At 41.5% G+C, this 27,461-nt stretch overlaps 1 protein-coding gene across 2 annotated transcripts; it reads left to right on the top strand.

The window, feature by feature from the left end:
• Positions 1–10: 10 nt before the first annotated feature.
• On the top strand, positions 11–26,766 carry ZNF652 (zinc finger protein 652). 2 transcript variants are annotated; one of them, XM_064472985.1, is made up of 7 exons: positions 11–279; positions 787–963; positions 16,798–17,945; positions 21,360–21,507; positions 21,814–21,929; positions 23,185–23,329; positions 23,791–26,766. In XM_064472985.1, the coding sequence occupies exons 3-7, from the start codon at positions 17,037–17,039 to the stop codon at positions 24,297–24,299; spliced, it is 1,827 nt and encodes a 608-aa protein (XP_064329055.1). In that variant the 5' UTR covers positions 11–279; positions 787–963; positions 16,798–17,036; the 3' UTR covers positions 24,300–26,766. The 2 variants fall into 2 exon arrangements, with proteins under 2 accessions (XP_064329055.1, XP_064329054.1); XM_064472984.1 differs by lacking the exon at positions 787–963.
• The last annotated feature ends 695 nt before the right edge of the window (positions 26,767–27,461 follow it).

The raw sequence follows: 27,461 nt of genomic DNA, 5'->3' as shown, positions 1-27,461 counted from the left end.
CACGTAGCGCTGCGGCGGCGGCGGCGGCTGAGGGGAGCGGGAGCCGCGTCCGCCGGCGGCGGCGGGGCCTGGGCCTGAGCCCCGGCCCGAGGCAGCGGCTACTCGGCGGCGGCTGCTGAGGGGGCCGAGCGGAGGGAGAGAGGGAGGGCCCCGGCCGCCCTGCCCTCCGCCCTCCCGCCTCGCCTCCTCCACCCGCCCTCCGCCGCCTCGCCTGTGCCCCCCTCCCCTCGCCGCCCGGCATGGAAGGCGGCGGGGGCGGCCCTGAGGGGATCGGCCTGGGTGAGTGTGGGCCGCCCGCTCGGCTGGGGATCCCCTTCCCCCTTCTCCTCGGGCCTGGCGGCAGCCGCCGAGCAACGCTAGGCCCAGCCCGGGGGTGGGTGACGGAGGGAGCGGAGTAGAGCCGCCTCCCGGCCTGGAAGGGAGCGGGGAGGGGGTGGGGGGCGCCGTGCCCGGCCCGCAGCCTCCCCCCCCCCCGGGGGAGCAGGGTGCGGGCAGGGCACCCCGCGGGCGGAGGGGGTGCAGCCGGGGGAGCCCCCCGCGGGAGGAGGGGAGCGGGCGGGGGGGAGGTGGGGGACGGACGTTGCCGGAGGGCCGGGGGAGCTGCCCCGGCTGCTGCACCCCGCTGGGAGGGGGCTGAGCCACCTGCGGGGGGGGAGGGGAGGAAGGTGAGTTGCACGAAGCAAATGTTGGGGGGGAGGTGTGGGGGTGTGGAAATAATCTTGCTGTATTTGGCTGAGCCGGACTGCCTTTCCACACCCCTCTTCGCTTTCTGCCTCTGCTTTCCAGCCCCCCCACCCGCACCCCCCGCAGTGGTGGCATGGAGGTGCGGGGACCACCGGTGGCCCTTCTCCTTCCTCCTTGTCACTTGCTAATTGTGCGGCCACGACGGTGCACGGTCCGCGATTGTTAGGAGGGAGCGCGGTTCTTAAATGTACTCGCTTCTGGGACCGGAGTTGTCATTGGGTAGGTGAGGGAATGAAATTTTACCTTCTCGACTAGCTGGTTCTGGGTCTCTAGGTGCGTGAAGGGAGGGGGGGGGGAAAATCTGGTCTTTTCTCTCTTCCTCAGCTTTTTGCTTAGGTATCTTCCCCTTCTCTTTGCTCTCAGGACAGGTGTTGTGGTATGTGCGTCCTAGGGTTTTGGTTTTTGTTTCGATTTTTAACTGCCTTCTGTGCAACTTTTGGTCCTGTGGATATCTTGGTGTCGTTGGAATTAAAAGATACGCTTCAAGATAATGTATCTCTTGGCTCTTAGTAGTATTATGTAAGTACCTTTAATCACAACTGAGTTGTGGCATCTTGTGTAGTAGAAGTGATTTAAGTGGAAGCGAGGGAAGTACTGTAGACATAAAGGATGTGAGGAATGTGCATTTTTATCTTTTCAGGGGATGACCTGAGCTGTATTGTTCTGGGAATGGCAACTGGCACATGCTTTGTTGACAGTGGTGTATGCGCGGTGAATCAAGAGAATGATGGTGGGGTATGTGTGTGCGCGCTGAATAAAGGAGATGTAATGTGTGAGCATTGATTTGTGAAGGATGGTCTGGTGCACCTTGATTTGCCACCGTGCTGATTGACTGCAGCTTGATTGTTCACGTGTGGAAGTCGGGCGATCTTTCTCTTGAGGTATCTGGCGTGTATTAACAAAATGCATATTGGAGATGCAGGACTGTGGATGCTGGTGTGGTTAAGAAGGCTGCGGAGTAGGAAAATCTCATTAAAAAAGGACTTAATATTTTATGGTAATGGGTAATTTACATCCTCCACGTGGGTCTAGCGTTCTCGTCGGTACCAATTTGAAACCCCTTTATCTGTCTCTCTACCTGCATGTAAGATGCATTTTTTCTGATTTTTAGAGATTAATCGAACACTTGCAATATGCTTGTTGTGCTGAATGGATGAAGAGCCCCAGGCAGCCAACACTTAAATTTAGGTGTTGAGATATAGAGTAAACTCATAGTGTAAACATGTAGTTGAGGGAAAGAAATTTTGAAAGCTTTTTCAGAGAGTATGTGTTTAGAAGTGCAAAATCATGAAGGATTTTTATTTTTCTAGCTAAGCAATTCCATGTAATAGGACATCAGGGACTTGAGCTTTTACTTATAATTTTATCTAGTATTTGGTGACCAGTATTTATAGCTACTTTAGCATTTATTTGCAGTGTTTGAGATCGGTTGTATTTGGGAAGATCAGTAAATGTTTTGTGGCTTAGTGTTTGTAATATTTGTAAAAAAACCTCTCAAATGTTTGCATGATCAAAAGACACTTCGGCATTCTAGGTTATTGTTCATTTGTTTTAAAGGACTTGATTATATTATTATGTTTTCTCATCTAATACTAGTAGAGGAAGCCTTTAACTGATGTTTTCTGGAGGGTGAATTCTGAGCAGTTTTATAGGAATGGTTAGGTATCTATAGGAGCTAAATTATAAAAGCAGTTTGTCACGTTCTGTTGCAAGTGTAAGATATTGGGATGTTCTGGTTTTATTCTCATTGCCAGAATCACAGAACGTGTAAATTTCAGACCGAGAGGTGCAATTTCATCTAAAGATGGAAAATCTTTATATGTACAAGAAATTGCTCATAGATTGAACATACTTTGTCTGGTGTCGTCCCACCTAGAGCATGAGATATCCATGTAAGAACGGCTTGGGAAGAGTCCTCTGAGTTCATACAACTCCATTAAATAGATATTTTCAGTAAACAAGATCCCATCTTCCAGTCTTGGTATCATGTGCCCTATCAGTGCCTAATGGAAGAGTGGTGTACCAACAGCGTATTTGGGATGGGCGCAGGTATATTTAAGGTGATTACAAAACTACATGTCATCAGTGACCTATTTCTCTGTGGCACACTGTAATATACCTATCAAAGAATAAATTTCTTTCCAACCCCACAAAAAAGAGAGGCATAATTGGAAGCAAGTATCAACCAATTCAGAAGATTGATATGTTCTCTAGCAACCTGATTTGGAGGATTATTATTGTATTAAAATATTTTATAACCATTCTCTTACTTGGCTGAATTCCTACAGCACAGAACGGCTGATCTCTTAATGTATTCTGCTGTGAAACAGCTCTCTCCCTACAAGATCCAGATCTTGGTTTCTAAATGGAAGATGAAGCAAATTTTAAAGAACATAATTCAGTTTTTTGAAAACTTATTAGTTTACATTTTGCTAAACTTATGTAATTGTCTTTTCAGAATCTTATGGTGCCAACGTTTGGGGGTTTCTCCCCCACAATAGTTAGGAAAAAAATGTGAATTCTTATGTGGAGGTCATTTTATTATCATGAAGTTATATGCTTTAAATATTAATGCAGTCTGAGCAGATACTGTATAGAGTTGACATCACCCTATAATGTCTTGAGCTTCCTCGAGGTGAGGAAGCATGGTTGAGTTATTTCAGACAGTGTTTTCCAAAAAGAATGTGTAGTTCTTAACCTGTTCTTCTGTGGATCTAAATGCCTAACTTCCAACTGTTGCCACTGTAAATACTAGGATTACATATTTTTAAAACTTTGCAATAACTCCTTCATCATATCAAAAGTCTAAATAATCTCTGTTAACATAAAAGGATGTTTTGTCCAGAAGTGACAAATTTTATGCCTTTAAGAACATTTTTATAAATATATGATTTGTCCTTGAAGTGCAAACTCTGTTTAAACACATACCCTTATAAAGGAATAAGTGTGAGTAAAATTATATACCATCTTGGGTCTTTGCAGGATCTTAATTTTCAGTATTTTGGGAAATGGGTGGGGTTTGTTTATAGCTCTTAAGTAGAATCCATCTACCTCTCAACTAGTAAGAGCATAACAGACAGTTGAAACATTCGTTATAACCTAATCTTCTAGTAAACAATTTCCAAATTACCTTTGGAAATGCTTCGTTTTCCAAGTGATCTTAAATTGGTGATTTTTAGGTTGCTCCTCCCTCCTGAAAAACAATTGCATTGGGAGCGAAACTCTGGCGGTAGCTGTGGTGCCAGCAGCTTAAACTCATTAACACAAGCAGCTTGCATTAGTTTCCTTGACACTTTCAGACACCCTTCCCTGAGGAGATTTCAGACTGGTAGTTTTCACTCAAGAGAAACATTTAGCTATGCTAAGCAACTACCAGCACTTTATGCTGGGTATTGCTCTCTTGCTTGTGCATTTTTCAGTTTTGAAACTTGATTCTTTCAGTGGAAAAGTGATTTTAGGAATGTAGTACGAAAGGAAAGTGGGCCTGCTTGAAGATAGGTTACTGGAATTAGGAACCATATTAACATTTGAGACAAAACATGTTAAGCCAATTTCATTCTGTCCCAGGTGCTAAATATGAGTGAGCAGAAAGTTTTTCAGCTGGAATTTTGGAGGAATATTTGTGGTACCACTGCGAAGACAGATGGGCCGGTAGGATAAGGTAGTAGAGCTTTTCTTTTTTACAAGCAGAAAGTTTTATAGTTGCAGATTTACAGACAAGCATCCATTGATCCACATACCTTCTTTTATGGGAACGTTGTACACAAAAAGTTGCAAATATTTGAGTTGGAGCATAGTTGAATCTTGCAGGTGCAGAAAGCTTACTAGAACTTTGCTTTTCCTGTGGCTGACTTGTCTTGTAGAAGACAGTAAAAATCTGTTCTGAACTCCAGTTGCTTGCAGGTCATGCTTATTTAAGCCTTTTTAGTACTTATGTGAGGAAAAGGGAATTATGGAATGTGTCTTAATAGTGCTGTCTGAGACAAATTACATTTGGTGACAACTGTGAATTTTAATGGTAGAAGGCAGATTATTTCTAACGAAAATGCTGATTGCTGTTAGGGTCCAGTATCCTAAGACATCACAAGTGCTGTCACCTAGCTATGTCACTGTAATATTTTTGGACATTTGCTGAACAGGAGTATTTATGTTTTTTTGATTGACGCAGACATTTTTCGCCGTATATGTTTTAAAGAACAAATTATCCTCCCTGCTCATACTTCTGTACTTTTTCTGGTTCTGTCCTTCCTAACAAATTACACTGTTCTGTACAATGATGGGAGCTCTATCCTTAATTCCAGTAACCTTCCCTGGTTTGGGTTTTTTTTTTCCCCTTTCTTTTTCAGGCTAGCAAATTTATGTGAGAAACACCTCAAATGATACAGATGCATTGCCATTCCTCAGTATAATTTGTATGCTTTCTCACTGTAGTAAATTCTCTAAGTTGCCTGTTAAGTGACATGCACTGTGCTTGGATTTCCCTTGTTCTAACTGCGTGTCGTTTTATGAGGGACCTTTGGGATAGGTGTTTAATGCACTGTGACACCAGTAGGCTTGACATGATGAAAATACAAGTGTGGTGTATAGATGTGACTTCAGAAGTTTTTAGCAGGGACAGAAACATATCCTAATAGATCTTCTTTGCCCATGTCATGCAGTAGTAAAAATGGCTGCTGAGAATCTCTAGTTTGCTTTATTGTAATGTACATGTCTTGAATCATTCACACTTACTAGCTGCAGGACAAAATCTGTTAGTCAGAGTGAAATGCCATGCTGACAGCAGTTTAAAGGTCTGAGAAATATTATGCCCTAAATTTAATTGCAATTATTTTCCAGGCAGTTTTGTTTCAACACATACCTTGTTGTACTGTGCTTCTTCCACTTGTACCTTTCCCAATACATTCCAATTCTTGTGTTTTCCTGTTGGTGTCCCCTCACCTTACTCTTTCTTTTCCACTGCCTTTTTAAAAACTTTTTTCCTAAAACAGTCTGTTTTCTTTTCACTCTTTTAGATCTTCATAGCTTTTCCTCTAACCTGCAGATTTCTTGATGAAGGATCCTGCCTTCTAGTTATCTGTGATAAATTACCTAGCCCACTTAAGGTGCTATAAAATCATTTAACATAATCTCTCCTGTGCACAACGGACTTCTATTATCCCACACTCCAAGCACTTCAGGTTCAGACAATAAGATGAAGTTAATTATCCCTGCTGTCAGTGGACACTCTTCTTCCCTTCTCACCCTCCCTTCCCACAAATAACCCCAATCTTATGGAGATTCTTACTGAGATGCTATTCCCTGTCTTGCTCAGGAAGCTAAGTAACTGTTGTTCCTTTTTGCCAAGAGGGAAAAGTTTTGGGGTTTCTTTCAAGTATTCTCTCTCACCCTGAAACTTGTTAGCTGCTGTGAAGACAGCATCTCACTGCTGAGATTTGGAATTCGTGGGCCACTGGATAGGTCCTGAGGTGGTTTCTGCGACAGTTCATTCATACCTTTGCCAAGGTGTGGATTTGACTTGAAGCTTATTGCTCTGATCCTACTGTTCTTAAAGATAAATCTGTGGGTCTAGATTATAGCATGTCAGTAAGATGAGAGAACTCTCATCTAAGAATATTTTCATAATCATTAGGAACTTATTTTTAAAAGAAAGCATGAGCTACGCAAAAACTGAAGTCATTTGAGAAAAATTCCTGTTTGCTATAGGTTCTTGAAAATAGACTATTTTTTCAACTTCAGTTTTTTAGCATAATCCTCAGATGTTTTCCACAAATTTGTTATTGTGCATCTGGTTTTCTTACCTTGGTATTTCATGGAAGGTGAAAGCCAGATTGCACCTGTAGAAAAAATTGATTGTTTCAGGAAGCAAAATCTTTTAATGGATGGTAGCATTCATGAAGTTGCACAGTGAGCTAGTTCAGAGAACTGATTCAGCTGGATACTTATCCCAAGGTATGGTTATTTTCCAGGCAGACTGATTTCCCAAGGCATCTCGCATTGCAACCATAAGAATGCCAGTGTTGGCATATAAATAGGGAAAGAGCGAACTGCCTCCTTTGGCAGCCGCACAGACTTAGATCAGATTAAAATGAACAAGTAACTTTGGCCTTAGCTGATAATTGTCCTCACTTTGCCCAGAAGGAATTTTAAATACCAAGTGGAGATAAGATGTCCATAGCCGCAGAATGAATTCAGTGAAAAACTGGGAATAGAATCCACTGTATCAGTGGGAAGAGTATTTATGCTAGAGAACTGCAGCTGTAAAACACGTGAAGGTTGAAATGAACTCCCGCCGTGGTACAGTGTCTGTTTTGATCACGCATAGACTTGCCGAACAGCTTCGTATTTCCACGTCTGACTCTGGTGACTTGCAAAGGTAGAATGTGTGCTAATAGGAGCTCTGCTGAAGTAATGTTACTTGGTTAGCATTTCTTGGAAGCTGATAAATTTGTGTGCTGTTAAATTATGTAAATATTAAAGCAAGGTGGTCTGTCTTTTTAAAAGTTTACATTGTGCATCTAAAACTCTGTTTGTAATGCTTCAGAAGATTCAGTAGGTCAAAACAAGACAGTGGTAGCGGAAGATAAGCATATGGAATGGTTGTTCAGGGTTTACAGGAGCATTGTGACATTGTGTAAGGAGGAACATTTACAGTAGTATAGTTTTGGAATTGGCACGTTTCAACTTTGTCAACACTAGATTACTTAAAACTTCTCAACAATCAGCAGTTTTTCTGGTGATTTGTAGTTGCGTGAACACACATCATCTTTGTATTAACCACAAGGTTAGCTGGGCTTGATCCGAGTACTCTTTGGTGATTCAGTAGTTGAAATGCTGCTAGGAGTTATAAAACTGAGTCTCTGCAGGGAGATGCAGGTGTGTTTTTGTGGGAAGTTTGAAAGGAGGAGCAAGTAAGAAAACCCCAGGTAAGGAACAGAAGAGAAAGCTCCTAGTGCTAATTCTCCATCAGCACAGCATTTACCAGTCCAAGAGTGGTGGTGAGTCATGCTCCTAGCTATAGTGCATCTGCTGCTGCTGTGCAGAGGACAGTTGTGCACATGCTGCAAGCTGTTTTGTTGCTATGGAGGGTTTCACAAACTTGTTGCTGGTTTCAAAGTCAAAATTATCTCGTGTGTAAAGAACTCTAAATGAAAAATGGAGAGGATTTTAAACCTAACCGTAAGCACATTCCAATGACGTGAGAAGAACAAACTTTATTTGAGAGAGATAAAATTCACACTTTATGAAGCCAAAGAAGATTTTTTATTTAAGTCTTCTTTTTTGTACTACATACCATTCTCAGCAAAGTTCCAAAATACTTAGCAGATTTTTTTTAAGATAAAATGGTAGACTGGAAATGAATCGATGTTTTTTAAACAATTCGTTAAACTGTGGCTGAGGGGCTCTTTAAAGTGTGTGTGTAACATCATGCTCTCAGCTCAGACAGGATTATTTTAAACGTTCTGTTATTACAGAGTAAAAGATAAATGAAAGAGGAGCACATTACATGCTGTGATGTGTAGTACAGGCTGGTCAGCCAAAAGCAGTAAGCAAATAAGTGAACCTGTCTGAGTTTTCTTACACTGAACCTTCTGTAAAACATACAAATCTTGATTGTTACCTCCATTCTGCACATTGCAAAGTTCTCCTTTAGGGCTTGCTAGGAGAGGACGTGAGTATTGTGAATGTAAAAGTTTATTATTTCTTGCCAAGTTAGTGCTGTCAGCTTAAACCACAGAAGAACACCTTTCCTCCAGAATAAACGTCCAGGTGGAAGCTACACCTGTCAGCTTTGTGGACAGACCATTTACATTTTTTGAGAGCGCTCTCAACTGATCTCCATCTGCATGTTCAAAGACACAGATATACATCTAGTGCCTCTTTCTCTACTCCTCTCTGGGAGGAAAAATGCTAACTTTGGCAAACAGAAGTACAGATCTTGATGACAGATTTCCTTTTTGTTTTCATATGGCTTTGTCTGTGGCCTATATTGTTAGTGCAATCATTTGCAATCTTAGAATAAGTTAGTGATGGTTAGTAACAAGTGTCATCGATGGCATCTATAAATGGGCAGTTTAAAATCTCAGTGCAGTTTTTACTAGTCTTCAAGATATGTGAGCAGATAATGATGAAAGTAAGAGCTTTTAAAGCAAAAAGGAACCTTGGCACTGAACACCACCACTATGCAATAAAAAGTGGTTTGGAACAGAGGCTGATGGGTGAAACAGTTGCCCTTCAGTATCATAGCAGTGGGTAGTTTTGAACTTCTGGCACATTTTGAAGAGTATACAAATTTGAAGGGATGGATAAGCTGTTAATGTGGTCATATAAAGCTTTTTTGTTTCATGTATGCGTTTTCAAGTTATCAAACAACTACAGAAAAGTAATAGCTGTGAAAGCTAGGTGTGTAAGTGTGAATGACTACTGCCGAGTGGTAACTACCTGGTTTTGGTTTAATCTTGCTTTTGATTTTTTTGCATTGAAAGATACAGATGAGAGACAGCAATAGATTTGAGTACAAGGAAGTTCCTAATTCACTCACAGGTGTTTAATTTTATATATTTAAGGTGGTAGGTTTTTATATATTTAAGGTAGTAGGAAGGGCTTAGACTTTCAATGTGAGTGTGTATCGTAGTGTACTAAACTTCTTTTGAGATGGTTTTGCATAGTGAAAGAAAAATGTTGAGGTTTGTGGCTGTCATATCTAAAACTAGTTCATAGCCAATAGAAAGCCTCCAGCTTACTGCAAAAGCTGAGGGATTATAATGCTGCTGAATTCTGAAATGGCAACCTCTTAAACTATTTTCTGTGGAGATAATGCTTGAAAAAATTCCAGATTCACAGTTCTGGAAATCACTGGTTTGAAAGCCTTTGTCCCTCAAACCAGATTTCTAGATACAGCCAAATAATTCATTTTAAGAAATGGAAAAGGCCTGAAGGTTTTTTTTATCGCAGTTTTAATGTTTTAGCTGCAGGATATTATATAAGGCATTTTTCTGGAATTGGAAATATGGTCTGCTTCATTTTCCATTAGACTGTTAAATACTTACAGGCAAATAGCCAGCTCCATACAGTGAAAATATGTTGCCTGCTGAGTTAGCAAGATACGTGTCATAGATTATTTTAGGAATGGTAAAAAAAAAAAAGCCCAACCCTGGAAGATGGGACAGTCTAGATGCTGTAATGCATCGTCAGGCTTTCATATGCCACCCCGTCGAACATACTTCTGCCTGGACCTTCACTTTGAGAATTGGACAGTATTTATTCACTCTCCAGTCTTTTGTTTCCCTGCCAAGACTCCCTGCAATACTTTCAGTTATTGCCAACGTTGTTGGTTTTTTTATGATGTGCGTGTCAGTTTGCTTAGCTGTACCAAGACTAATCCATTCGAGACAGAGATGCCCAAATATGTGGCATAGCTTTTATTTCACCAAAATACAAGCCGCAGAGCCACACACCATTTTATCTCTGAACTTTTATGTGAGTTGATGAGAAAATCTGTTTCAAGTGAATTTTGAGCTCGCAGTGAAAAGGAGAGAGTTATGTTTTTTCTGTTTTTTCCCAGAACAGTCCCAGGAATTGTCGTGGATGCTGTTTGCAAGTATCCTCTTGCCATGTTACACCGTATATGCAAAGTCTGTGTCAGCTGCACAAAGTCGTCCTTCTGATACAGTAGACAGGATTACTCTTCTGTCCTTTCCTTTGTAGCTCTACTAAGTGTGAACGTATTGCAGATACCATCTCTTAGGTGGGTGTTACAAGCTGTGCCCTGACGCCTGGCAGATGACAGAATAGATCGCTAGTCGCAGTGAGTCTCTTTATTTTGCATTTACATGGGCAAAGGCAGGCTTGAGTACTTACCCATAGAAATGCAAAAATTGTGAGGATGTGCTGACTGTGGCTCAGTCTTGAGATAAAACTTACCACTTAAGAACACATTTTCAGTTTTTTGCATATAAAGCAGCGGAGATGCACAAGAAAGGAGTGATTGTACGATGATATAAATAATTCCCTCTTGTGTTATAGTCCTGATTACTATCCGCTGACATGATGTAACTTGTACCAGATGTGTTTTCCCACTAACTGGGAATTGCTGTGCCTGTGCACTATTCTGTTTCATGCACCTGTTCTTCAAACTGTGCAAGTATATTGAAACTGGGTTTTTTTTGTTGTTTTCATGTGCTCTGAAATATTGCTCATGTATTGAACTGTAGGTGACCGGACCATTTCAGTCAAACGCTTTGTATTTTCTCACTGCAATCTCTAGGCATTTCTTTCTAATATGCTATTCAGAATTCACATTACCTAAGGATTTTGTAGAGCAGAGTTGTAATGAGAAAGCATTAATGTTTTGGTTTTTTTAGGAAATATACTACCTAACTTTGTGCTGGGCAGAATATTAAAGCTAAGTTGTATCTGTGCAATGAGAATTATATTTTTCTGATGCATTTTCACAGAATCCCAGGTTGGAAGGGACCTCAGGGATCATCTAGTCCAACCTTTCTAGGCAGAACACAGTCTAGACAAGATGGCCCAGCGCCCTGTCCAGCCAAATCTTGAAGGTGTCCAATGTGGCCGAGTCAACCCCTTCCCTGGGGAGATTATTCCAGTGGTGACTGCCCTCACTGTGAAGAATTTTCCTTGTGTCCAGATGGAATCTCCCCAAGAGCAACTTGTGTCTGTCCCCCCTCGTCCTCTCTGTGGGATTCCTTGTAAAAAGGGAGTCTCCATCTTCCTTGTAGCTACAAAAAAAGCGAAAATTTTCTTGTATTTCTGTCCTGTCTGCTGACTTGAAATTGATTAATGGATAACACTGATTAATATTAACAGAAGCTAAGTGAAAAATCACACTTTTGTTTACCTCTACATTTATAGGTACTTGCCAGAATGATGCATTTGATTATCAGCCTTTCAAAATAAATATGTGTCAGTTTACCATAGTTCTTACTACTTCTGTATCCAAATAATGTGACTAACAATTGTGAACTTGTGGTGATGCTGCTCTTTTGAAAGAGTTGGGCTACACTGTTGCGTTCTGAATTCACGCAGCTGTACCAGAAACTTCCACCTGATGAGGTAGTTAGCTCTGACCCAGCTTCAGGAAGCAGGGGAGCTGGTGCTCCAGTTCTGGTTAGAGATTTGAGTGGTGTCCAGACTGTAACGTGTCCCAGGTTTGGCACAACATTGGAGCTATATTTCATCAACGCCCCCCACCTGCAGCCACTGCCTTAGTCCTGTTTGGAGTGTAGGTGCTTCAACAACTACTTGACTAATTTGAAATTGGCACAGTGTCTTAAATAATGTAAACTATTTATTTATGCATAGGGTTGTTTCACTGCTTGTAAACTGTGTGTGAATCTGGTTGCCCCAGGACTTAATGGAGCAGCTGGATTGTACTTTCAACCAAAAGACATTCAAGATCCTTAACAACTTCAGATAGTTAATGCACATGCAAAATGGAATTGCCTTTAATTAAAACACAGTTAATTTTTTTCTTGACTTTTAGTTTATCTAACTGTAGTTTGAGAGAACTCTTGTTTTATGGAAAAGAAAAATTCAAATGTCAAGATACTCAAACTTTCTCAATGAACTTGGATTTACATAAAGTGGTTTATATACCTACATGGCAAAGTGGAAGACCTGTTCATGCCTGCAATGCCTCCTGATTGTATCCATTAAAAAGCTGCTGTTAAACTGAGATCTGTCTGGTCTTAAACTGAAGAGGGGAAAAGAAAGAAGTTTTGGGGGTTGTTTTGTGAAGTTATCAGTCTTGCGTTGTAAAGGAAGCGTGCAAATTATTTGTGATGCTTGTCTGAGGTGTGTGGTATTTTGGTGCTGCAGTGTTAGCTGTGGCTCAGATTCTCCCATGTATTAGGTGCTGCACACTTTTGGAGAAATCATTTTGTCTTGGTGTCTTGTGAGCTATATTAAGGCTGCAGGGACTGCTTACTCTACCAAGCTGGAAGTGAAATCTAGTACAAGTGGCTTGTAAAGAGAAACAAAAAAATTATTTTCCGTGCCTGTCTTGGAAAGGCTGTGTTATAACAAAGAAAAAAAATAATGGATGGCTAATAAATCAAAGCATTTTTAATGTTGGACACTGAATATTGCAATCTCTTTTTTTCCATAGTATTTACTTTTCATGCGAGAAGGAGGTGAGCTGCAGAAAAGCCCCAAGCTCTTACCCTTCCTCCTCTTTTTCCGTATGGTGTGTGCAAACCTTCTGTGGCAAATGCCACTGATTTGTGAATTGAGGCATGGGTCTTTTTTTAAAGGAATTTTCTGGTCCTTATGGCTATCTGGGAAGAGTTGGGGGGAACTTCCAGATGTTAACTAAGTAATAAATCAATACAGTGCCGTCTTTGTGTCAGTAGACAAATCGCCCTTGTGTTTGCAGTCCTCCTAGACTTGCCAACCTACAGCAAAGTGAATTAGACCAGCGTCTGTCAATTTTCAGAGCCAATATTGATAACTTTTCTATGGGCAGCAGTTAAACTGATTAAAAATAATAAAAAAAAGAAAATAGGCCTGTCATATTGACCAGGATTGGCAGGGTCATTGCTGGTTGTGGAGTGTCCCAAAGTGCCTCTTCTGTGCTTTTATGGGAGCCACCAGAAACATCCAGGCAGAAAGAATGAGCAGTTAAGTGTACATCTGTGGAGCTGGCAGCCTGTTCGTGATGGCAGGCAAACAGCTGTAGGCCATGCAGGGGTCAGTAGCTCGCAGGGAGCCTTGATACGCAGAAATGACTGTGCAACCACTTCACTCACTACAAAAGCTGGAAGAAGCAGTGTTTTTCTTTACATCAGTGCCTGCTTCTGGTGGATGCTCGCCAGAAGTCAAACCGTATGTCCTTGGCACAGGTTAGATGAAAATATGAGAGAGCCAGACTGTCAAGCTGGTCCCTCTCTGAGGGCAAACTAAGGACGTGTAATTTAAAGTCGTTAACCTCTGCGTATATTCCACTTGGTCTGTGCTGATTTCAAGGCATCTGTTGAGCCAGAGTTGGGGCAGGTAATTGTGCTAGCACTCTTGCTATAAATTGTTCTATTTTTAGTACAGATAATATGAAGAGATGCGGTTTTTCTTTAGAAGTAGCGAAAGCATTGTATGAAGCGTTGCTCCCACATACACATGCTTCCTCCACCTACACGTTTGTCTGCAAGTTGCTTGTACTTTTTTCCTGGGTTTAAGCCTTTAATGTTCGTAGGCTCGCAAACCTTGCTTGTATGATCTTTGACTGCTAAGTGTTGCGTGCACCTCATGGATTCAGTCTATGCTCGTAATACAATTATTCCTCAGTTTTATGTCCAGATAGGCTGCTTCAAAAATTGCTTTGAAGCTGTGTATCCTTTTTTACATTTTCATCAGAACCTGTATCGCTCTCTTTTGTGGTATGGTTGAAATTCATTCTGTGAGCCCAAGCTGTTTAGCAGCTTTGAAAAAAGTGGATTCACCTTTTAAAAAAAAAAAATGGGGGGAGGACCCACAAAAAAATAAAAATACCCAAATGCTGCTTTCTTACAATTAGGATTAGAAACTTAAGGGAAAAAATCTTCTATTAAAATATTTCGGGCAGTATTTAAACTACTGTATCTCCGAACAGTCAAGTAGTCTAGGAGTGCGTTGATGGTATTAAATGTGTAAGGAGGGCTTTGCTTTACCAGCTGTTTGACTGTTAGATAATGTTGTTCGAAAGTTGCGGGTCCCTTGAGGGTAGCAGGCGGTGTATTCAAAGTGAAAGTGGGTTACTGATTCTGCAGAGTTGAAGTGGTTTTGAGACCAAATAGCTTTGATAACTCAGAATACGCCCCTTTGTTGTTTTTATTTGAAGTGGTACTGTGTTCAAACAAAGTGGTTTATTATACAGAATATTCCTTAAATGAGCAGAGGTGAAGTGATGGCAGGATACGGAAAGAGAAAATTTCGACACTGAGTAGAGAGAGGGAGGGTGGAGGTAAAGCTTCCTTTTCATGACAAGTATTTTTACTTTTTCTGTCTATCTAGCAGCCGCATTCTGATAGCCTTCCTGATTTACTCATGCAACTTGAGAGATGCGCAATATGCTGAGGAAATAATTGGGTATCATTTTCTACATGACAATAGTGATTTTCTGAGCTTCTGAATAATTCATTGAATTTTGTTAAAGGAAAAGCTGAACAGTGGATTTCATCATGCCCACTGCTTTCTAAGGGCCTTCCTGGGTACAGGGTTAATTTTTGGCATGCAATCACAACCAGTTTATTTCATTATTTACTAGTTTTTCCATCTGAATATTACTTGTGATCACAAGCCAATGTTAACAGCCATCTCCACATATTTCCTGGCTCAGCTGGGTTTTGGCTCTTGTCTTCCTGCCTCACCTCTGGAGCTGAGAAGCTGGGACCCAAGACCCTGCTGAGGATGGAGCGAGTATGCAGCAGCGGGAATAGACCCCGCTGTTGTGGTGCTGTGAGTCTGTCTGCAGGTCACTCTTCCAGGCATCTTCAGGGTGCATTTGGAAATATTGGAGAACTGTTGAAGGATCTGTTTAACTTTAAGCTGGTAATCAGGCGACTCTTTATTGGTCAGTCACTTTCCCCAGCGTGTCACTTCACAAAGATTGTAGGAAAAGGTTCAGTCTTTTCTATTATTCAAACCATCGAGAGCATCGGTAGGTTCATCTCCTGTTCAAAAGGGGAAATTTCTGGTGGAAGAGTAAAATAGAAATTATGATATTTAAATTATATCAAAACATGTTTGGATGGAAGTTACTGCATTTGTAGTGTGGAGAATATTTTAACTCGGTACTTTGTGGAAGGAAATCGATCATAAAATCCACGTCTGTAATAGCGCTTTAGGTTGGTTGCTTTTTATTATTGCTTCAAGAATACTACTAATAAAAATGGCCATATGATTCTGTGAGATCCAAGTAGTTTATACCTGTCTGCTGGACTTAGCCCAGGCTTATAGCCTCAGGGAAATTTTCAGACTCTGGTAGGGGGGATCCGGTTTTCTTCATACTTAGCTGCTCTATCCGTCCATTTTCTGTTAGGGCCCTTCTCCATCCACTAGTCATGGGATGTCTCTCAGTCTCTGTCCTTAATTCTCTTCCTCTGCACCCTCTAGTTGCAGGTTTAGTTCTGAGTATGCTGTTTGGTCAGGAGCTCCAGTGTATTTCTGACTTGATCGGCACAGGCAAAAATCTTGGCTCAACGTTGCAATACTGTGCTACCAAAATGTAATTGTCCTGGTGAAAAATAGATGCGAGAGCTTGATTACTTCTATTCACTGGGGATCACGTGGCATTTTTTGCAAGAGGAAGTAACAGTGTCCTGGTCAAATTCCAACTTGGATAACTGCAAGTGAAATTTAGATGGGCAAATCTAATATTGTTTGGCTACTGCATTGAGGAATAAGTAGCTGGGGGAAGGGAGAATGAGACAAAAGAATAAGTGCCTTAAATCAAGAGGCTGTATTGAGGGATCTCTGAGGTGGAAACAAGCAGGGGACACGGTGTTCTTAATCTGATTTAGTGCTGCAAGTTGAAAACGTCTCCATTGAAATTCTTCATGCATATCTATGTTAATGGAATGTTGTTTGGTGTAATATGTCCTCTTTCTGGGTAAGGATGGGCTCCCTTTGGGAGACAGAGAAGGAGAAGAGCTGTTTCTGTGTAGGTATGCACCTTGTTTGATGGAGAGACGTATGGTGATAGAGCAGAGTCTTGGGGCCATCAGTGCTCCTGAGAGTACAGGAAAAATGCAGATCAGCATCTTGGCCCAGCATTGAGCCAGGTAGCGGTGATCTTTGGGTGAAGGATATTAATTCTGAAGTGAGTAGCATGCCTTGATTTCCATGTCTCAGGAGTCTAGTATCAGTTTTGGTCCCCACAAAAGGTTACATGCTGGTTTTGCTTGAGACAGTGCTATGGGACAGTCCACCCCCAGCAGATACAGCTCATAGGTAATATAACCTGTGCTGTACCCCAGTTGTACAAACTCGAAACAAAGGAATTTGCTGAAGATTTTAGTGATTTTTTTTTTTAATTTACTTTTTCTCTGTTGTCTTTTATAGATAAAATGTTCAACGGTTCATGGGCAACTTTCTTCAGAAGAATAATTACTACTGCTCTGCTCTTGCCATAATACCAGAATTCTGTGACCTACACATCAGTGCTAAACACCAGCAGAGAATCATATTTTGTTCATTCTGTGTAGATGGAACGGGCATCGGTCTTGAGAGTCCATCCTGAGCTAAAGCTGCTTACTTGGTTTTCTGGGATTAAAGGTGCTCAATGAATCAGGGCCCCCCAAATGAGTCAAACAGCCAATTCTTGCCAACAGTTGGTTGAAAACTGTGCCGCGCATGTAGCAGGGATGGCGCAAGAGGACAGTCGCCGTGGTCAGGTGCCACCCACGTTTTATCATGGTGCCAACCAGGAACTTGACCTGTCCACCAAAGTATACAAGAGAGAGTCAGGAAGTCCCTACTCTGTGTTGGTGGACAGCAAAATGAGTAAACCACATCTTCATGAAAGAGAGGAGCAGCCGTATTTCAGGGAGAACAGATCGGTAGGAGAGGTCCGGGCTGTGAAAGAAGACAGAGAAAACTCTGACGACTCTGAGGAGGAAGAAGAGGAGGAAGATGAAGTGACTTACAAAAGGGAGCAGATTATAGTAGAGGTAAACCTTAACAACCAAACATTAAATGTATCAAAAGGGGAGAAGGGTGCCCCCTCCCAGTCCAAAGAGATTGCTGTTTTTAAGACCAGCAGTGAGGAAGAGGAGGGTGACAGTGGGGAAGAGGCCACTGAAGACAGTAATGATTATGAGGAAAATGAGAGGCAGAAGAAAAAAGAGAAAAGAGTGGAAAAAGTTAGTGTTGCACAAAGGAGAACAAGGAGAGCTGCATCTGCTGCAGCAGCCACAACTTCCCCATCACCCAGAACTACAAGGGGTCGTAGAAAGAGTGTGGAGCCCCCCAAGCGTAAGAAGAAAGCTGCAAAGGAGCCCAAGGCACCTGTGCAGAAATCAAAGTGTGAAGAGAAGGAGACTTTAACCTGTGAGAAGTGCCCCAGGGTGTTTAACACACGCTGGTACCTGGAGAAGCACATGAACGTCACTCACAGGCGCATGCAGATCTGCGACAAATGTGGGAAGAAATTTGTTCTAGAAAGTGAGCTGTCCCTTCACCAGCAAACAGACTGTGAAAAAAATATCCAGGTAGGTTTGCTCACCTGCTTGCCAGATTTCCATACCTTCTGTCGTGCCCTGGATACAGCTAGTGGACACTTCAGAGGGGGAAATCTTTTGCGCAGACCAGGTTCTGACCAAGACCTTGTCTCTACGTATCAACACTTTGGTGTCTTCCAAAAGAAGTAAATTGCAGGGAGCAGAGTGTACAACCGACATCTGCTCTAGCAGAGTTACCCTAGTATTTAACTACGAGTTGGGGAAAACGCAAAGCTACTTTAAGAAATGTCAGACTCAAGAGTAACTGGCCTGAGAACAAGTGCATTTGCAGTGAAGTCCTTTTGACAGGATAAATCCTCCTTCTTCAGGTGCTGAGCACCTGCAGCTGTGGCTAGCTTTAAAGTTCAGAGTGTTTCAGTGTCCTGAAATGCAGTCACAGAGTATGTCCAGGTAAGGTTTCAAGGGAGAATGGAATTATGGCACTTCGCTGGTATTAGAATCAGAAATTTGTAAAATACTGGAGAGGCAAGCAGGTGAGAAAGAAACTAGTGAAGTCAGGATTTGAACTTGTGTTAAAATGTAACTTCTTAAAATCCTACTGAGATAACTATATACAAGTAATTTACAGCAGTGTTCATATATGCATATGGAAGTGCATGAATTCAGCAAGTAAATCTGTTCACGAGCCTGCCCTTTTTCCAGTGCAAAAAGCTCAGTAAGTCTCACTGATAATATAAAGATCTCTGGTCTTTCTCACCAGAAGATTTGCAGCTTTTAATTTTATACAACAATAGAAGCCTGTGTTGTAATAGAACCATTTTAAAGTTTAAGTTGTGGAAAGAGTTTCAGGGTTTCTGATTCATCTGTGGTGTACTTTGCTCATAGGCATCTATGTTCTCATGTAACTGGGGGCACTGTTTTATGTGGCGATTCAAACATGCTTTTTTTGCCTTGCTGAACTAGGCACAGTGTTGCCACCTACTTCTGAAATAATCCCACTGCCAGCATGAAGCAGCCCGAGTTCTATTTCTGCAGAGTTGAAACACTGAGAGTTCACAGGGCAACGAGTTTTTTGTCCGATGAGTTTTACCAGAAAGACTTAAGATTTTTTTGTTTGTTTGTTTGCTTGCTTAAATGCTAAATTGAATTGCTATTCAATTCCCACGGTGTGGGAGACAGTTGAAATATTTATTGCAATTTCTCTTTGCTGTAAGACTCAAATGCAGCTCTATATAACGCTATGCTGTTTTTCCTTATGTTGCAGCTCATAGGAGGAAGACTGAAGGAAGGAATATAATATAATGAGCCTTGAGCATAGTTAGTAAAATGCATAAACATTTCAATGTGTCCTTGCAGTTTTTGAAATATGTACTTCAAAAATTTAGTGTTGCAGAGAACATTTAAATGTAAATTTAAGGAATGCCCTATCATCCAGGTGGCTCATTCACAGCATAAAATCTTTTGACTTTAAACAGGAATTCATGAGTAGTTTGTGGTATGGAATGGAGAAGCATCCTGTAATCCACACACCCGCATGCTTCTGAGGGGTTACATTCCTGTGTACAAAAGTGATAGGAAAAGAAGACATTGTAGAAACTGTGCTTTATATCCAGTACCAGAAGAATCGGGTCCAGAAACTTTCCCAAATACTTCTAGCGCCAGAAGCACTGCTGATCACCTTCAAGTTCGCAGTATAAGCGTATATCCAACAATTATTTTTGCCTGTCCTGACATTTGGAATGTGTTTCACAGCTGCCTGCTACTTTGCTTTTATTACGCTTGGCAAAAGGAGTAAAGGGATACAAAAGTTTTACATTAACATAGAGTTTAATATGTCAAGAGGGATATGGAGCTTTGTCTAGGAGAAAAAGTGGTTTGATTATGTAAGTGGTAATTGAACTGATACTCACGGCTGGCTCCTCTCTATAATTTTCATCTAAATGATGGAATATATCTGTTTTTCCAGGTAATTTCTGGTTTTCGTCCTTTCAAAATTAGCACTTTCACAGAATTTCTGTTGTCATCTTACACTCTGTGTAGTAGCTCTCAGTGTTAGTGATCTCAATTACTTGCTGCCGATGGTCAATTAAACTGTAGACTGACTGCTTCAAGGGCTTGCTTAACCTTAAATCAAAGGATTTTTGATCATTTAGCATTGCTTTATTCTCTAGGGTTTTTTTCCTCCCAAAGACTACAGTCTGTTCCTGACATGCCTCCAAGCAGGTGCTCTGAGAGGCAGAGGCTCTCCTTGGAGTCAGCATGGGGAGCGGTGTACCACAGTGTCCAGGCCTGCAGAGATTCAAGCACTATGGAAGCAGCACAACTTTTCTATGCAGAGAAGAAACAACTTAAGCTGACAGAAGGCGTAGGATTTGCTAGTTCTGCAGTGAACAGCATACAGCCCTTCTTACTTTGAGGGAAGGAGGGTAACTGATGGGCAGAAAAATGGAGACGTACCAAAAACCCCAAACACCCTGACAACTAACAAAAAATAACAAGCCACAATTCCTCCTTCACTTCAAAGATGAAAATTACTTGATACCTTCGCATGTGTCTGCTCTCAAGTTTCACAACTAAGATTATTCTGGAATTTTCAAAATTGTACAAAGATATTTTTCATCAAGTCTTTAGCAAGAGCTAACTCCGTTGGGAAAAAGAGATACATGAAAGCCTTTGGATCCTGCTCATCACTGACTCTCTGGACACTTCACAGTAGTTGTGAGAAGAGATTAAACCAATGTTTCCATATGGTCGTTGGAGACCTATAGTGCTACTGATACATATAAATGAAGAGTCAGAAGATGAAAGGCAGAGGTGGCAACTTGCTTTGCTCTATGAACTGTGTACCAGACTCTCCACATGGTCAAGAGCTGCAAGATGGAAGTTGTCTTCTGTGTAAAAAAGCTAAAAGGATGAGAGATTTTGACTAGTTCATGGGCTGTTAGATCTGGAGTTTGAGGGGGTCACGGTGCTCCTGTGAAAGACAGGGCTGGACACGCAGATGGGTTTAAGGCAATTAGGTGGTGTTGGCGGCCTCCGCCTCTGTTGGCTTCTTCCCACCCCAGGGGTTTGGATTCTTCCCACACCAGCAGCATCAGTGCCTGTGAAGTTGTCTTTGTGTTAGCTCCTTGAGGGCTGCATCCAGCTCTATATGCTGTTGTGTTTTGGAAATAAATCAGTGCAGTGAAGGGCTCTTCAGGTGGCACCAAAATGCAGTGTGTTAACGTCCTCTCTAATCCTTGATCTGGCTTTTCTTAGTGTAATTGTTTCAAGTGTGAAACAGTAAATGTAAGCTGAAGTACAGTCTGAGACGATATACAGCATTTTGAGTTGTTTTGGGCTTCTTTTTGTCATGCAAGAGGAAGATATGTGGCTTAACTCCACAAACCTGAATCACTGAATCTTTCTAATTTAAACTTCCTTCTATTTATCCCATTCATTCAGTGCGTTTCCTGTAATAAATCATTCAAGAAGCTCTGGTCCCTCCATGAACATATCAAGATTGTCCACGGATACGCAGAAAAGAAATTCTCTTGTGAGATTTGCGAAAAAAAGTTCTACACCATGGCCCACGTGCGGAAACATATGGTTGGTGAGTTATTGATCGGTGCTTCTGTTGGTTCTGCCTCATAATGTGTCTTTGTGGTTCTTAACTCGTAATCGCTGTTTTGAGGAGAAAAATAATAAGGCAAATTCAGCTGTCTGAGCTTTATCCTTAGCAAAAAGTTCAAGTCTGGAGTACTGGGCAGCAAGCAGAATATGTATGTGTGTACATATGTGTATATACTTCTAACCTGTTCAGTACTAACCATTTTCCTGCTCAGTGTTGGGAGAAAAAAATTGGTTCAAGAACTGTTTGCATTTGAATGACCCTTTCTAATGTACTGTTGTGTTGCAGCACACACAAAGGACATGCCATTTACATGTGAAACCTGTGGAAAATCATTCAAACGCAGTATGTCTCTCAAAGTACATTCCCTTCAGCATTCTGGAGAGAAACCTTTCAGATGTGAGGTGAGGCAGCAACTGTTAACATGTTTAGATACGGTAGCATAAGGCGTACGATTAGTAACGCTGTGGTAGGACATGTACGTGGAAACCGAATTGACTGACTTGTAAATGAGGTGCAGTTTCATCAAAATTTGGGGAAAATGCTCCCTGTGGTGAGCGCAGCAGGAGTGCATCTAGCAGCAGTTCAAACTGAGATGTATTTGGCTTGCTTTTACTGTCTTTTTTTTTTTTCTCCGAGTACACACTACAGAAGGATTTTAATCCCAGTTTTCCCTCGGTGTTCATAGTCTGATGCAAATTACATTAATCCTCCCTGTCCTGCCTAGTAATTGAAACAGATAGAAGTGGTGACAGTGAAAATAAAAAAATGACTGCTTGATTTTCACTTGTGGGAAAAACGATTGTCCTCACTGCAAACTATTACCTCCTTGACATCTAAGACACTGCTCTGAATTTGCTGGGGGGCAGTACCTCCCTGATGCATTCACGTGCATTTATGATTGAAATTTTATGCCTGCCCTCAGGAAGGAGACGGTATGGGACAGACTGAACCGGTGGTATGTCTGGGGCAGATAATGCCTCAGTCATCTGATGGGGATTCTTGTGGGTATCACATGATGGAGGTGGAGGGGGTGCAGAGCCCTTCCTGTTTTCCAGGGCAGGTATGGTGGCTCACCCTCTCCACGAAGTGGGGCACAACTCCAGTCAGACAAGTAGTGGTAATGGCGGTAATACAGCCAGAGTAGTCTTGGGGGGTAAGATTCGTGGGGTAAGAAATTACCTCATGCCAATAAATAATAGCTGCAAAACAGCCTGTCTTGCTGAAAAACGAGCCTGCCGTAGAGCCGCTTTTGGTTTTGCTGTGTGAGGAGAGTCCTCTAGTGGAGGCATGCCGTAGTCCAGCAGAGATCGCTGGCAAAGCTGCAAAACCTCCAAATGATACCATAAGCCAACAGAAGCACATTTTTGTTGGCATAACCGTGTCTCTGCCGGGTTTTTGCCAACAGCTGTGTCAACTAAAGGTTGCGAATGTTCCACGCTCCTTGCCAAGGCTCTCGTGCCAGCGGACCTTTTAGTACAAAACAAATTCTACTCTTGCTAAACAATTTAAATTCTGCATTTGTGTGAGGGTCTGTGTGTGTACCAGTTCAGGTATTCTTCGCTCTCTCACATCAAACATTCAAGTGCTGTCCCATGACTGCCTTGCTTCCTGATGTGTGATGCCTGAATATCATGGGTTGTTGTTTTTCTGTTGCAGAACTGTGATGAGAGGTTTCAGTACAAGTACCAGCTGCGTTCCCACATGAGCATCCACATTGGGCACAAACAGTTCATGTGCCAGTGGTGTGGCAAAGACTTCAATATGAAACAGTACTTTGATGAGCACATGAAAACACACACTGGTAAGAACTTATCAAAGAAAAACACGGATACCTCTGGGACAAAACTTGCCTGTACTTCCAGCTGTATTCCCTTCCTTGGAATTTGGGATCAAAACTGTTATCCAGCCTAGAAAATCAGTCAGGAAAGGTTAATACATTAACTTACTGTTAAATCTAACTGTCTGTAGTTCTGTGATTCACTGTGGGGGGAAATGGGAGGTTAGGCTTACTTCCCTGTTACTTTGTTCTGAAGGAACCCCTTGCCAAAGCCTTATAAAAGATTGTCTTATGCATCAAAATCCAGAGGTGAGAGAGGATTTCATAAAGACTGAAAAGCTGTTCTGTGAAACAGCTGTCTCTGTATTTGCTGAAGGTAGCAGCCGCAGTAGCTTTTCTAGGATGCAGTTGTTTGCGTAAGTATGCTGAAGTAAGTACTCGCAGATGTTCTGTGCCTGACTGATTGCTGTATCTGTGTTCTGCAGGAGAGAAGCCCTTTATCTGTGAAATCTGTGGGAAGAGCTTCACCAGCCGCCCAAACATGAAGAGACATCGCAGAACTCACACAGGGGAGAAGCCCTACCCATGTGACGTGTGTGGCCAGCGATTTCGCTTCTCCAACATGCTCAAGGCACACAAGGAGAAGTGCTTCCGTGTTACCAGCCCCGTCAATGTGTCAGCTGCAGTCCAGATCCCACTGTCCACGACTGCCACCACGGTCCCTGCTGTAGTGAACACACCCACCACCCCAACTCCACCTATCAACCTGAACCCAGTGAGCGCACTTCCTCCACGTCCCATTCCCCACCCCTATTCACATCTTCACCTACATCCTCACCCTCACCATCCACATCACCTCCCGGTCTCCCCGGTTCCTCATTTACCCCCTCCTCCAGCTCTTTTTAAGAGTGAGCCTTTAAATCACAGAGGCCAGAGTGAGGACAGCTTTCTGCGACACCTGGCAGAAAAAAACAGTTCAGCACAGCACCACTAACATCTTTGCTTCCTGCCAGCTATTTTCCCATTTTATGCACATGGAAACATGCCCTCGTGGAAGTACAGAGGGTTAGTTGGTGAGGATCTTTGTCTTTCTCTTAGCCCCAGCAGATGGTCCTAAATTTTCCCTTGAATCAGTTAACAAACAAGGAAATCCTGTTTTGGATCAGCAGTGCTCGTTTGAACCTGGGAACCAGCAGGACTTAAACCCTATTTGCTTGCGTTTTACTGGTGACTTTTATAAATTTCAGATACTGAGACTTGTGGAATTTTATAATTTCATATCAGCTGATGAGGTATGCTTGCTTTTATATCCTGGACTTCTCCTCAAAGAGGAGATAGGCCTGGTTTTCTTTGTACTAATCGGAAAGGCTGTGAGATTAATACAGAGCATTAATTGTATCACTGTGTATCGTAATGGATTCTTTTCAGCTTTTGGTGCCGGCTATGGAGTGAGCCAGCCACGTATCACAGTATATTTGAGCATTATAAAGAAAGACAAAAAAATTTCTTGTTTGTGTAGCTCTCCTAACACACTCTTTATTTTACTACAGAAATTATTTTAGAGTTTTTTGTATAGACCTATTTAGTAGTCTGTTTCTAAAATGAAATGTATTTCAATAAGCGGTGTAATTTTTTCAGTGTAGCTGGACCTATGTTGTATAATAGATAAATTTTTATAATCATCAAAATGTGATTCTTAAAAGATGCATATAGCTTCTATAGTTAAAGTTATTCTTACAACCATACAACTTAAAAGGTGCTTCAGAGAAGAAAGGAACCCAAGAGGTCTCTGGAAAGGTTGCCTCAAAAGTGATGTTGATTTCAGAACTTTACGTAATTTATTGCAGTAGGGCCTTTTTTTTTTTTTTTTTTTTAACCTTATATTTCCCTTTTCACAGTTTCTCTTAAGCTTTTTGGACACAGACGTTGGGATACCATGTTCCTGCTCCACAGGTTTTCTTTAGTTCAGTTGGAGTGAGGTATGAGATGGGTTAGGAAGGGAGCCTGTTACACATAGGGACCCGCTAGTTAGGGAACAGGGAGTCACAAGAGAATGAGAGATGTGACAGCAGAGAGGAAATCAAGTATCTCAAGTCAGCCAGGCGACTTTTTATGTAGGAGAGCCGGTTTTAATGGCTTTTTGTGGTATGATTTTCAGTTGGGGATCGTATCAAATGCTGCTCTTCAGATTGCTTTTTGGAATTCCTGGAGTTGTTAGGAGAGGGGAATTAAGTGAGATCATAAATGTGGTGTTTCTGACTGGTTAATGTAAGAGTGAGAAGAGAAGTTTGAATGAGACAATGGTGTTTCAGTTGCATTGTTAAGAAAATGCTGATAGCACTGTATGTACCATGTGAAGCTCTATCCCATAAATGTAATGTGCATAAAATTATGGGATGATTTCTAGGGGTCGTAGTCATGCTTTTGGCAAATCTAAGTTTTACAGCTGTAGGATAGGAAACTTTGAATTGTAGGCATGTCACTGTTTCATAATCCTGGGAGGCAATGAGGGGGAAATGACAAGTTAGTGCAGGGATGGTGGGCTGGAATGCCAAATGTATCTGTTTTAACCAGTGAGTAGCTATTATTTTTTCAGGTTTGTATTTCTCTTCAACTAAAACTAAATATAGCAGCATTATGCAACCTAGGAACTTGTTGCCACCTTCAGTGAGGACAGAGGCCCAAGGCAATGTACTGTAAGTCCTCTTTTCCTTAAAATTCCTACTCTTCTGTGCTGCTTTTTAAATTAAATCCCACCAAACTATACATCCAGAGATCCTCATAGGCAGATGTCGAACTTGCTATTCTGCTTGGTAATGAACTGGGGTTTTGTGGCTAATAGGATTGATTTTTCTTTTTTTCAAGATAGTAGAAATGGTGGAAATTTGTCCTAGCATTACTTCCTCAAGGTTAATGCTGTTAAGCACTGTGTTTTGAAACACCATGTCCTCTGTCTGTTGAGAATTAGCTCCTTAGTTGATGTTTTTCACCATTTTCTACCACCTAATCATTAATGTTGGGTTTTTTTTCATAACAAGCATAGGAAACTTTAGGAACCAGGATGGGCAGTTTTGGCCCAACAAACCTACTCGTTTTTGACTGAGCTGAAACCCCTTCCGGCATTTCTGAAAAATAAAACCATGTTTTTAAAATGTTTTCTCTATAATATTTATATACACCCTCTTACCTTCTAGAAGAAAAAGCCAGTTATGAAAGTGAATTTACACTCATGATTATGACTGTTGTATTTACTGTGGCTGGTCCGCCCCGGAGGTTCTATGCATTCCACATCACATTTGCAACCTACGTTTCTGTTGTGCCACTATTTTATGGTCAGGCCTGTTATTAAATGATTTTTAAATGCTAAAAAAATCTTGGTAAATCAATTGTATTCCAGTTTTGCAAAATGATTTTCTTCTCAATAAATTTACAGTATTAGGCTGCTATTCAGAATTCTAAAATCTGGGACAGTTTTTTCTATTATTTAGTTCATAGCGATGATACACCTTGTATTTTTTCCCTTCTGAGATTTATGAACTTCCTTTCTGTGGAAGAAGATTAAACTATCTAACCAGTTTAACAGTCTGTCATAATGTGACACGATGTCAACAGTTTCTCCTCATTACCTGGGACAAACATATTGAAAGCTGACATGCTGGTCTAAAGTGTTGCAGTGTGATATCTTATAAAGTACATATTTCAGCAAGAAAAGGAAAATGGGTGTTATAAAAAGCAGGAAATTCAAGGTTGAGATTTGCTGTGACTTCTGCTTAAATTTGCGTTGGCATGCACACCTTCCTCAGAGTTTACGCAACCCTAAGGAATGTATTCAAGTGTGTTTATTACTTTCTGCTTCTGTTGACAAACTAAGCCTAATTTTTTGTATCAGCTTTACTGTACTTAGTAGATAAGGGGTTGGTTTCTGTTGCTAAAATGCTTCCTTCAAGAAGAGCAAAGACAAATTACACAAGCCTTGGGCTTGATTTGAAAGCTCCTAGAAAGTGGGCCTAAATTGTCCTTTCTTCCCCACCTCCCCAATATCCTGTGGCCTAAGGCAAGGTTTTACTGAATGTTTAACATTGCATTTCCCCCCTTAAAAATGCAACAGAAATAACATACACCCAGGAGATCAGCATCCTAAGACAGCAGTTTAAAG

The sequence above is a fragment of the Phalacrocorax carbo genome, chromosome 25 (genome assembly GCF_963921805.1).
Source record: "Phalacrocorax carbo chromosome 25, bPhaCar2.1, whole genome shotgun sequence".
NCBI lineage: Eukaryota > Metazoa > Chordata > Aves > Suliformes > Phalacrocoracidae > Phalacrocorax > Phalacrocorax carbo.
This window is presented reverse-complemented; position numbering and strand designations above follow the sequence as displayed.

Excerpts from the sequence above, each read along its gene's own strand:
- ZNF652 (XM_064472984.1), top strand. The coding sequence starts at position 17,037 with ATGAGTCAAACAGCCAATTCTTGCCAACAGTTGGTTGAAAACTGTGCC. Across the intron at positions 17,946-21,359 it reads ACTGTGAAAAAAATATCCAG|TGCGTTTCCTGTAATAAATC; the intron begins GTAGGTTTGCTC and ends CCATTCATTCAG. Across the intron at positions 21,508-21,813 it reads CGTGCGGAAACATATGGTTG|CACACACAAAGGACATGCCA; the intron begins GTGAGTTATTGA and ends GTTGTGTTGCAG.